This window comes from Limanda limanda, chromosome 17, assembly GCF_963576545.1.
Source record: "Limanda limanda chromosome 17, fLimLim1.1, whole genome shotgun sequence".
Classification (NCBI taxonomy): Eukaryota; Metazoa; Chordata; class Actinopteri; order Pleuronectiformes; family Pleuronectidae; genus Limanda; species Limanda limanda.
The window spans coordinates 5,426,886-5,439,268 of record NC_083652.1 but is presented as its reverse complement, the minus strand read 5'-3'; the positions used below and the strand labels follow the sequence as shown (position 1 = coordinate 5,439,268).

General features: G+C 44.6%; 1 protein-coding gene across 2 annotated transcripts; it reads left to right on the top strand.

The window, feature by feature from the left end:
- The first annotated feature begins 2,045 nt into the window (after nucleotides 1-2,045).
- Nucleotides 2,046-11,573, top strand: hlfa (HLF transcription factor, PAR bZIP family member a). 2 transcript variants are annotated; one of them, XM_061090704.1, is made up of 4 exons: nucleotides 2,046-2,332; nucleotides 3,060-3,407; nucleotides 9,067-9,281; nucleotides 9,817-11,573. In XM_061090704.1, the coding sequence occupies exons 1-4, from the start codon at nucleotides 2,218-2,220 to the stop codon at nucleotides 10,030-10,032; spliced, it is 894 nt and encodes a 297-aa protein (XP_060946687.1). In that variant the 5' UTR covers nucleotides 2,046-2,217; the 3' UTR covers nucleotides 10,033-11,573. The 2 variants fall into 2 exon arrangements, with proteins under 2 accessions (XP_060946687.1, XP_060946686.1); XM_061090703.1 differs by having other exon boundaries at nucleotides 9,064-9,281.
- The last annotated feature ends 810 nt before the right edge of the window (nucleotides 11,574-12,383 follow it).

Here is a 12,383-nt window from a genome sequence, read left to right as displayed (position 1 = left end):
GCACCCAGCTGGGTGGAAGGAAGCAGCATGGACCACGGAAGAAACCACAAAATTTTTGTGGATCCATTTGAAGGTGTGGCATCCAGGACATTTTTTCAAATTTCTTAGGAAATACTGTATGAATCACATTGTTCGGTCTTGGCAGAGATAGACGCTGTTTTTGTGTATGTGATACCAGAAGATGCTTTAGTCTGTTTATTTTAAGTTTTATATACAGTCTCATCTTATTATACTTTTTGGGGATGGGTCTATAATATGTGGACTACAAGTAAAAAAAAGAGAATGGATTGAGACAATGAATGTAGATGCAAAATGTCAAAGGCAAAATTCTAAATAGAGCAGTGTCATGGCTTGAAAGACAAGATCTGCTGTGACATTTTCATAGGCATGGGGACAGTTTCAGATAAAGCAGCTTGTCCTAGTCTGGTTTGCATCCATGCCTGCACAATCCTGTCCTTTCATTGGCCCGTTGTCATATCCTGAACAGCCGCATGCAACTCGTTTTTCCTCAGCCTGTCACTATGTCTTGTATTGGGCCTTGTTTTGTGTGTGTGTGTGTGTGTGTGTGTGTGTGTGTGTGTGTGTGTGTGTGTGTGTGTGTGTGTGTGTGTGTGTGTGTAAAATTAGTGTTTCCGATGAAACAGACTCATTAATAATTGAAAACGAGGAACGGGCAGAGTGCAGCAAGGGCTTATAACTATGACTCAGCCACTACTGTTCTCGACAGCATGAGTTTGCATGTGCCAGGGCCTGCGAAGATAGAACGGCTGCCTGACAACAACTATTGGCTGAAAGTAGGTCAAGTTTAGATTCACGTCATGCTTCGCTGTGGCACTACACTGTTTGCAACTCATTGCTCATTTACAGGTTCACAGCAGAGGCCATGTTTATAACACAGAGATCAGTAAAGTACAGTCTCTGTTTGAAAAGTGTGATACCAGTGGTGTTGGAGGAACTTATTATGCAGGATTGCAACATATCTCGCATGATAGAATTTACCAGAAATCTACGCATTCCATCTACCGCTCCATCTTTCAAACCATCTATCATTCCATATTTTGTTCCATCAATCATTCCATCTATTGTTCCAGCCATCATTCCATCTATTGTTCAATCAATCATTCCATCTATCAATCCATCTATTGTTCCATCAATCATTCCATCCATCATCCCATGTATTGTTCCATCAATCATTCCATCTATCATTTTATCTATTGTTACATCTATCATTCTAGCTATTCTAGCTCTAAACACATGCAAATATTTATTTTACACAAAGTAATAAATTACTTAATAATGCTGCAAATGTTCTTTTGGGAATGAAAAAAACCCTTCCTTTTTTACAAAAATTATTGTCACCATTAATCGATTATAAAAACAGTTACAGATATTATTTAGCGACTAGCTCGTTGACGGATTAATCGTTTCAGCTCTTCAGTAAATCTACGCCAATACAGAGCTATTTCTCTTTTTAGAGAGAAATTCTGTTTACTTTGTTATACAAATGTATTACCTGTATGTATTTCACTATTTCGCTTCTGTAACACAGCAAATGTCCCCATAGTGGGTAAAATATCATATCTACCGGCTGATTCCACAACCATCTGTCGGTCTGTCTTTATGTGTGTGGTTTGCATATCATCTTATCAGCTTCACACACCTTGCATGTGGACTGTGGATAACCAGAGGAACTGCAGTACCAAGTTTGTGAACACGGGCTGTACAGTACAATATGATTGATGATTCATTGATAATAATACCGCTTCGACAAATACTAATAAATATATTAACTTAACTTTTCACTTAAGCATCTTTTATTGTTCAGAAACGGATATTTCCTACACTATCTGAAGGCAGCACCATCCGTGCGGCCGCTCAGACCTACGAAGCTCCTTTTTTTCGCGAGGTTCCGTGAATGCGTCTCCCGCAGCGACCGCCCCATCCGCCCGCCCTCTCGCTGTCGTGACGTCAGCGGCGTCTGTCCCCGCACGTGGAGGCTGGAGCCCCGCCGCGCTGCCTCCGCCCCTCCCGCCTCAGATACCCGCCCGTCCGCAGCGCCCCGGCCCACACAGCAGCCAGCCGCTCTCCGTCCTGCAGCAACGCGGAGCTCCGTCTGCTCACCGCCGGCTCGCTCGCTTCTCACCGCCGCCCCCCCCCCCCGCTCTCCCAGCAGCGAGTGCGGGAGAGTCTTCTCCATCTTGCCCCTTCGAGAGACATATGGAGAAAATGGCCAGACCTCTCTCCGTCAACCCGGCGTTCCTGCCGCCGACCCACGGCGTGCTGAAGTCTCTGCTGGAGAACCCGCTCAAGCTGCCGTTCCACCATGAAGACGGTACGTGTGTTTGTTTTTCTAACCGGGCTGACGCATGACTTGACTCGGCTTCTCTGCGCCGCTTGCGACGGGTCGAACCGAAGCAACAGGCTCCTCTTCGCACTCTACGATCTTTGTGGAACGACGAAACGATGTTATTGTTACTGGTGTGTAGGCGTCAGAGATTTAATAAAAAGACAGATGCTGCTTGTCTCTGCTTAATGTTGCTCCGCTGACAGCTGGACGTAAACTTCAGCTCAAGCTAACGAGCTGTTTTAGCTTCTTCTGATCAAATTAGCCTCGTGCACGGCGGGCTTCGTGCGTGATGATCGTGACCGCGATGTATTAAACTGCCAGGTGCGTTTCTAACCTTTTTAAAGTCTCTAGTCTTCAATTGGATTGATATTAGCGATAAGCCACCGATAGAGGGCGTGCTGTCAGTGCATGCAGTGCGCCCTCTGTTTACATTGTTGCATGTTTTGAGTGTGGTTCCACCATCTGTTCATGACCTAGTTTCTCCTTCACCCAAAAAACAAAATGTTTCCCGATAAGCCACGCAACAAAACAGTTTTATTTTGAGTGTTTAAAGAGATCACACCAGGACATAATTAACTCATTGTTTTGCAGTTTAATAAATTGAACCCTTAAGGTGAAACCACAGCCAGACTTTCTATTTCTGCCCGTGCATTGACCCGTGATCCTCCTCTGCTTTGAGACAATGACAATGACTTTGTGCAAACATTCACAGGATTTGGGAAAGACAAGGAGAAAGAGAAGAAGCTGGACGATGAGAGCAGCAGGGCCAACAACCCGCAGTCGGCCTTCCTCGGGCCCACGCTCTGGGACAAGACCCTGCCCTACGATGGCAACAACTTTCAGCTGGAGTACATGGACCTGGAGGAGTTCCTGTCGGAGAACGGCATCCCCGCCAACACGGCCCAGGGCCACCATGCTGAGCCACCGCAGGCGCCCCACCAGCAGGCCTCGCCACCAGCCCCGCCCAAGCCTTCCGTGGTGGACCTCAGCAGCCGCGCCACCACCTCAGTTCACACGGGCATGGCGCCTCAGACCAGCCTCCACAGCCCCAGCACAGCAGGTAGGAAGCACATGCAAGCAGAGCCTGATGTGCACCTGAAGTCACACCTGCACGCAGGAAACACATGGGTTCACACACTTGTTTCACCCCCCCACTGTGATCTACACTGCTACACACACTCACGGCTTCCATCCTCCATCAGATTCACTGTCAGCCTTGAGAGGTTAAGAGAGAGAGCACAGTCCATATGGTTTGTGTCCTGAGTCCCTGAACGCATGAAGCTGAAAGCAGATTATTTATTTTCCGACGTAACGTTTCAGTTCAAACTTCCAGTGTTTGCGTCATCAAACAGAGCCCTTTGCCATGGGAAATCTCATTATCGTAATGAGCTGACATTAAGTGGCATTTAGACTGTACCATTTAACTGTGTATCAGAGTTTGTTAGACCGACGCCAGATGATGTTCAGGATTTCAAATCACAAGACACCAGAACCACTTGAGTCATTAAAAAAGGGCAGATCTTCACGATGAACACCAACAGAGCAAATTCAAGCGCAGCCACTGCACACGGTTCACGTTTAACAGCCGTACTCGACACTAAACACCTCCTGGCTAAAGATCTGACGATATGTAGGAGATAAGCAGACGGGGTGTTTGGGTTCATTGGGCGTGTGTGTGTGTGTGATGCTGATAATTACTCTGCTTATGTGTGTTTTACCTGTAAACACTGAAGAGGTGAGCCACATGTTAAACATTCAGACCACTTCACCTGCAGTCGGATTAACCCTCTGTGCCGCTGTGTGATGACCCCAGAGACGATTAAAGACTCGACAGTTTTGAATGATAATGGAGGATGAGTGGTGATTCATCACTGTCCTGTTTTCAAGGACTCATTTGGACCTGATCAGCCACCCCGCCGGCGGTTCATTTGTCATCTTAATTACACGAAATGTGACCGATCCTGTTTGCTCGTTGTTAGAGACTGCTCCCTCGAAAGAGCCACAAAAACATCGTGAGCACATTTCGGTCTGTCTGTGCCAAGCGATGTTTGTTGATCTCCACAGCTGATGTTCCCCCAGCACACTTTGTGCGACGTGTCTTTGAGTGTCAACATTAGGAAGGAAGGAACCTTGCTAAATAGGACACCCATGCTTTGTTTATTATAGAGACCATGTCTTACCAAGCTCCCTTTTAATTAAAAAAACAATCAGAATATTCACCTTTGTTGAGACTGTAATTAATGCGATGTATCAAGTCAGTGTGTTGATATAATAAATCACATTTACAAGCAACAGAGTGGCTAAAAACTATGAATAAATGATTAGATTGAAAAGTAAATAATTTAACTGCTCAATGGAAAAAACTGTTCAGGCACATTTAAGAAAAAGTCAGATTTGAAGTTCATAATGAGGAAGAAAGAAGAAAGAAAAACAATCGGTTCCTCATATTAGAGTTATAGATTGATGGTTTGTTGATGGCCTCTCACCTGCCCAGCTCCACCCTGCCAAAGAAAACTGGACAGCCTACAAACCATTTGGTGATTAGATTGAGACAATGCCCATCGCAGGGTCTGAGAGGAAATCAGCTTTCTGAACTGCTTATTTTGTCCAAATTTGAAAGAAATATCTTTATTCATGCGCTTCAGAGGAGGTGCATGTGTACAGTAGTGTTTATTCCAGCTTGAATGCACATGTGGGTTACGTGCAGTGGCAGAACTTCAGTGTTCTGTTTGCGTCTCCTCACATTTCACGTGAACGCGGCTGGGGTTTCCTGCAGCGAGCCCAGCCATGTGACACATGCAGGAGCCGTGTGCAGCACTGAGCTTCAAACAGGAGCTTGTCACGGCATGATTCTGCCTGCCTCTCTTCTATGCTCCCTCCCTCACTCTCACCTCACCCTCCCTCCCTTTAACACTCTCCGCTTCACATCCAGTCTTTCGCCCCTCCCTCACAGAGCTCGGCTCCGACACAGCCTGGACTCAGAGCCAAGGCACAGGCTGTACCCTGCAGAGATCACATGGACTCGGATGTGCTTTTGTCACGTGCACACAATATTGTTCCAGCTCGCTGAGCCGCGTCTCGTCTAACCAGCCACTCCACCACCAGCACCACCCACAACAACCACAATCCCTCTGTGCCTGCTCTCTGCTTGCAAGCAATACAGCAGGTAGTGTTACCACTACCAACAGAACCAACGCAATTACAGGCGTTTGCAGTGTTGTCTCAATGTGACCGGCCCCCAGAGACATGCAGGGTCTGTGTCAGGGTCGAGTCGGGAGGTGGATGTGTGCACTGTTGGCAGGGGCCAAAGGGAAAGTCAGGTGGAGGAGGGGTCAAAGGGCGTGTTGTGGTGTTAGTCGGGGAAAGGTGCCTCAGAGAGAAACGTAGGTCAGCACATTTTGAGGAGGTAAACATGGGGTGGTAAAGGCTGCTTCCTCCGGAAAACCGAGTTGCCTTCCTCTCGAATGAGCGTCTGTATCAAGTGGCTCAGGATCAGCAATCCCGCTCACGATAAACTAAGAAGCTGGTTTCTAATTTCTTGTAAGGACCAAAACCAAATAAAACGAAAATGTAAATCTTTTGGGGAAGCAGTAATTAAAATGTAGATTCATATCTTAAAAAGGCTCGGCCATTTCCTGACACAGCCGGGAACTGAAGCATTAAATCAAACGTTTCTCATACCAGAGGAAATGGTGGATTTGTTGGGGAGGTTTTTTTCAGCAGTGGATAAAAAACAAATTGGGTATTTTGGGCAGCACTTAGGGATTTGGTCAAAAACAATGGAGCAATATGATGTCAATATATCTCACAAATATATTTCACACAAAACGTCTGTCAGGTCAATTCACTGTTAGTCTTTTCATGGGACTTATTGACAAAAAATGTAATATAGATTATCTGTGATTTTCAATATGTGAAAGTGCCAGACGTCTTGTCACATTCTTAAACTATTTTAAATCAATTAACCAGAGAATCCTAACGCCTCTGTGGAGACTTTGAGAGGATGATTTAGTCACTGTGGGTCCCGTGCTCCACCCAGGTGAAGGTTCATCCACTCCGTCCCTGCACACAAGATACGACCCATCAGCTCCTCTTATCACTAACCGGAACGTTCCCGCTCACACGGCAGGGTGATAACACACTGCAACTTCGATATGCTCATGTGGCGCCAACCCAACCTGCAGCAGGCGATTAGTGTGAATAGATAAAACGCCCCCGGGGTCAGATAGAACCGGGCTCCACAGGTATTTCAATCAAGAGACCTGAGCATGTTCCAGCCTCTGAGCACATCTTTGTAGGTCACCTCTGGTCTACCTCTTCTGGCCTGTTGATATTTTTAGATTTCCTATTTAAGAAGGCTGTTTTTGAACTATTTCCTCTTACCTGGAATGTGTTGTTCATTAGTGAAGAGGTCAAAGAACTGTCCTGTACCGTTTACTTTTAGCCCAGTGAGATCAAAATTAGTCGTAAAGGTGATTAGGGCAAGGCGGGCTATTTTCACGTTTGTGACAGATTGTCTGAGACAGCGACCAGTTTGAGTCGGTAAGGAGATTGCAGTCTGCCAGTGCTCGGTTTGTGAATGGGGGGGAGGTCATGTTGGGATATGTGTCCTCGCACTTGGACTAATTTACCTCTGCAATAAAAACATGTGATACTCAGGAATTCTCTTGAGCTGGCAGAGCTGTGCAGGCGGTTATTTTCATCTTCGAGCTTCATCACGACAGATCTACAAGGTGTTTCTTCGACAGAACATTGTTGGCAAATACAGAACATCGAAAAGCCCTGTTTTTATCCAAGCAACATTTCTAAAGCCCAAATGTTTAGTCAATATTTTTTTAGTAAAATGATAAATTTTGTATTAAAATAGTTGCAGATTAATTTTACTGATTGATTTTAATCAATAAGAGAAATATTTGTTTTTTAGACTGTGCAGGCAAATTCAGTCGATTAAACCATGAATTGACTGACAATAAAATAATCTATTAAAGATAATTGGAGTTCCCGTTTCCAGATTTGCTGCTTTTCTCTATTTTAGATAATTTAAAAGGCGATATCTTTGAAAAACAAGACATTTGACCATAAAAATACATTTGAAAATAGAAACTAATCCATCTAGAAAATAATAAGTAGTGGTAGATTGTTCAGTAGCAGAGACAACCTTCCTTTTTCTGAACTTCATCAACTAGTTATTTAGGTTCTGGGAAATTGTGAATTTTAAAATGATAAAACAATTAATAATTTCATCTCAAGAATAATGTGCAGATTGTTCACGTCTGAAATTAATAGCTGAGATTAAAATAATAATTTCCTTATTTCAGATCGAGGAAATTCTCAGTTCAGCGCTTGATAGTTGTTTGATTGAAAATCCCTGTTGCCGTTTCTTAAAATCAAAACGTTATTAACAAAGTTATTGTTTTGTCATCTGATCGAGAAACTTCAAACCACAGCCGGTCCTGCTTGTGTGCAGCGAACCGTGACTTCAACATCTGTTGAAGGTGTGTGTATCGTTGCAGTTATGTTCTCATTGGGAAATTTGTTTTCATTTGTGCAATAGTTTGTGCATAGTTTTTTCGAAACGTACACTGAATTCAGTTTCAGCAGAGAAGTTTTCTTTACCTTGGCCTCCGTTTAAAATGTGAGGCACCGTGGCAGACAGCGTCTCCTGACGTACACACTGTCTCGCCGTTTGTTTCTGATTTGCACACAGAAATCGGTCAGAGCTGATCGAGACGGGTCCCTTCTCAAACCTCCACCCCAAGCCAAAAGCAAAGAGGGGCTCACCCATGCACACTCTGAACAAAAGTCAGTGGCAGCGCTCTGATGGCAGGCTAGCAAGTTCAGAAATCTAGGTCATCATGTACAAGCTGTCTGAGGATCAGCAGTGAGGGAGAATGCCCACTGCACTCTGCTGCTCGGTCCTCTCCTCACAAAGTGCGGCTCGCAGAGGTTTGGGAATACACGTTTGGTCTGAAACAAATTGGTGCGAATCTAAGTAATAACAGAGTAATCTTTCCTTCTCAGATGATAGTTAAACTCAATCCCTCCACCGGGCGACGCATTCAGTTAGTGAAGGAGATGGAGGTGAAGACGTGCAGCAGCAAAATCTGGTGGTTTGGGATCAGGGCGGCTGATACCTGCAGAGTTTGAACATGAAATATAAGTGATTCATTGTTTACCTGTTTTTCAAGCTTGTCCGACAGCACCACCTGCTGGTCAGATTCAGGACATGCCTCTCTGAACAGGTCAAATGTTGTTTTTCTGGAAAAGTTAGGTCACCTGCTCTTGAGCTTTAATGTCAGTGCAGACAATCAGGCCTGACATTTCTTCAAGGATCAGCCCTTGCAAACACAAACATGTGAGCTCAGAGGGAAGAAAGGCAGCATTCAGCTCCCCCCCCCCGAGGCCTCTCAGCAGGAGGAACCACTGCTGCTCCTCCTCTGTTCTCCTCTGTTCAGCTTTAACAGTATCGCAGAATCGATTTGCAGACGCGGACTGAATCATAACGCCACCTGGAACTTTGATAAAGTGCCATTGAGGTGCTCGGCGTGTGGTTTATTTAACCTGGAATCCTGTCGAGATGGACAGCGAATGAAACAAAGTCACAAAACAACATACTCAAACACAGTGAATAGACTGAAGCACAGACACAAACATTTATGCACAAAAGAAAATAAAATGCACATGTTGAGGTTTACACCCTTTCTTCTTCTCCTCAGCAGCACCGCCCTCAGCCCGGGACAGCCCCAGCCCCATTGACCCAGAGAGCATTCAGGTGCCCATGGCCTATGAGCCCGACCCGGCAGACCTGGCGCTGTCCAGCGTGCCTGGCCAGGAAATGTTCGACCCCAGGAAACGCAAGTTCTCTGCCGAGGAGCTGAAGCCACAGCCCATGATCAAAAAAGCCCGCAAGATCTTCATCCCAGAGGACCTGAAGGTGACGCAGGGTGGGGAGGGGGGGAGTAGGGGAGGGGCTTAGCTCAAACGTCTGAGGCTGTTTAACCCTGAAGGCTGCATTTTCTAACATAATGAATGGATTAAGTGTTAAAGTCCAAGGAAAGATGATTTCCTTCACTTTTAGTTTTAGTCAACTCTAGGATTTTAAGTCATCTCAGGATTTTGAAGTACAACATTTCTGCCACCATGTAATATAATATAACAAGGCAAAGATTCATAAGATGTCTTTATCAAACCCATGGCACAGAAATGTTACATTAATAAAGAAAAATAAAAAAACAAATAAAGCTTCAACTAAGAAAATAAACAAGATGTTGGTTTAATTTTTTGGTAAATATTTGATGAATTATTGTAAACATCTAAAAATGGAATAATATTGGCTCTGAAAGGTCAAAACCTGTACCACAGTTCCAAGCCTCAGTCCTGATTGTTTGGACGTCTGAGTTATTGATAAGGGGCTTGAAAACACAAGGGGGTTCTTAAAATGTCCTGACCCGTTCTCTTCTGCTCTCCAGGATGACAGGTACTGGGCTCGGCGCAGGAAGAACAACGTTGCGGCGAAGCGCTCACGGGACGCCCGCCGGCTGAAGGAGAACCAGATCGCCATCCGCGCCAGCTTCCTGGAGAAGGAGAACGGCGCTCTCCGCATGGAGGTAGCGGACTTGAGGAAGGAGCTCGGCCGCTGCAAGAACATTGTGGCCAAATACGAGACCCGACATGGGGGCCTGTGAGCCCCCCCACCCCACCTCTCTAAAAAAAATCCACCATAAGCCCCCTTCCTACTCCTCCTCCTCTTCCTCCTCCTCTTCTCTTCCCCACAATTTACCGCCCTGTCCCATTTTCTTTCCTGGAGTTTGAAGGACGATGTGTCTCTTTTGGTGGCACTGACCCCGCCCCCTCTTCCTCCACCACCATCCACACCTCCTCCCATTTCTCCCACACACCCCCCAACCCACCTGTACGATTCTGGTATTGTAACTTTGTCATTTTGACTTATTTCATAAGCTTCGACTTGTCTGTTCCTTCTTTTTCCTTACACATCCTTCGACTGAATATATTTACATATACATAGATAAAAAAAAAACATATATACATATATATATATTTACACATGCATACTTCCCACTTTAGTGTACTGTGAGGAGTCATGAGCCAACCCACCAGCTGAGTCCACCCCACCCCCATCTCCCCCTTCCACTTTTGAGAGACGATTCCATGCTGTTTGTCGTTTTCATACCGATTTTATACGTGACATCAGGACGGCAAACTCTCCTGTTTCCCCTCTTCTTCTTCTTCTTCTTCTTCTGCTGTGTTACCACCATGTGAAGTGTGGTTGCTCGCCTCTACCCGACCCCTCATATCTTCTTCTTTTCTTGATGTTCATGTTGTATTTCAGTTTTCGATCCCCTCTCAGATAATCTAGAACAGCATCGTCTGTAATTTGAAATTGTCTTCGCATAGCACTTAAATTTGTCTGTGCAATCGTGGTGTAGATTTGCTTTCTTATTACGTTTTTCTAATGTATTTTTTTTAATGTATTGTTTTGTTTTGTTTGTTTCTCTCCATCGCCCGGTCACTGAGCAATAATCCCTGTCCAGAATTGAACAGACATGACGACCTACATGTTCCTTACCCACCTTCTATGCCCCGCCACCTCCACCTCCACCCCCACTGCCAGATTACTACCTAGTTGCTCTCTCCCCCCCCCCCCATTTCATTTAAGCTCAGCTCCAATGCGTCTCTCACAATCTGAATCGGTGTAATGTTTCAACTGGTTCAAAAAATGTCCTCTGCCTCATATTTATCTATCTTTTATTTCTCAGATGGAATATATAATATATATATATATATATATATACATTCACACACTATTCATATTATTTTTAGCATTAATACTACTCTCAACATTGTTGTCGTTTAGCCTCCTTGTTTTCAGATTTAAGCATGATTTCTTTAACAGAACGAAAAGCTACTCGTAAATCTTTTCTTCCTTTTTTTTTTGCAAAGTTGTTAATAATTATTTTTGCTTCTGCTTAACTTTTAGGAATCAACAGATGTCTGTAGTCTCCCTCTTTGTAGCTCTATGTTCGACCTGTTTTTAAAGATGGCTGTATGAATGTAAAAGATGTTGACAACGGGAAAAAAAAAGTTGGATGGTGTTGTCCTATACTGTGGTTAACCCAATCAATTTGTTTACTGCAAACCAAACGATTCACAACAGAGATGATATATTGATTACAAGAGATATGTTTATATAAACCTTTAAGTTGTTCTTTTTGTACAGTATTTTTCCTATACATTACTGAAGTATGTGTTTTAAAGGCACAACAGATTATTAAAAGATAGCATATAACTCAAAGACAAATGGATATAGTGGTATTTTAATATTCTATATAGGATAGGATGTGGTAGTTCTACAGAGAATTGTGAATATTCAGCAGCACCACAACCCCCCCCCCCCCCCCCCGGGCATTATTATTATTATGATGTTGTCATAATAATACATCATGTCATGTTAGTCCCCAACTCAAAGGAAAACTAAATACAGTCCAGAAGAGAGAATGTACAGTTGGAACCTTTTCTAGAATCCATCAGCTCACATCCAGCAACATCACTTTGTTCATCATGTTTAGTGGCATTACCCAACCCCCGCCCACTGCCGCCGCCCGCTGCCGCCCCCCCGCCCGACATAGCGTCCCGCCACAAGTCGTCCAGGAGCAGCTTCTCTGTCAGAGGCAGATACCTGAGCGGTCTGAGGCTTTTAGTAACCATGTGAGTCTTGTCTCTCTCTGATCTGCTGAGACGGGATGAAGTTACTATGAAGGAAAGGAAAACTGCTGCTGTGAGTGTGTGGGATTGATTCCTCCAGTCGATGCAGTTGTAGCGCATCCCTGAACCTGAGTGATGGACACTGGGAAGCCTTTTTTTTTTTTTAAACAAAGGCTTACAGTGGAGTCCCCCCCCCCTCCAATACAAACTTTAGTGGCGTTGTCTTGCAGAGCTTTCTTCAGTCAGGAGCTGGGTCGTGACCGACTTGTGTTTTTAAAGGTTGATACTGACATTTCTGATCATTTGTATGGAA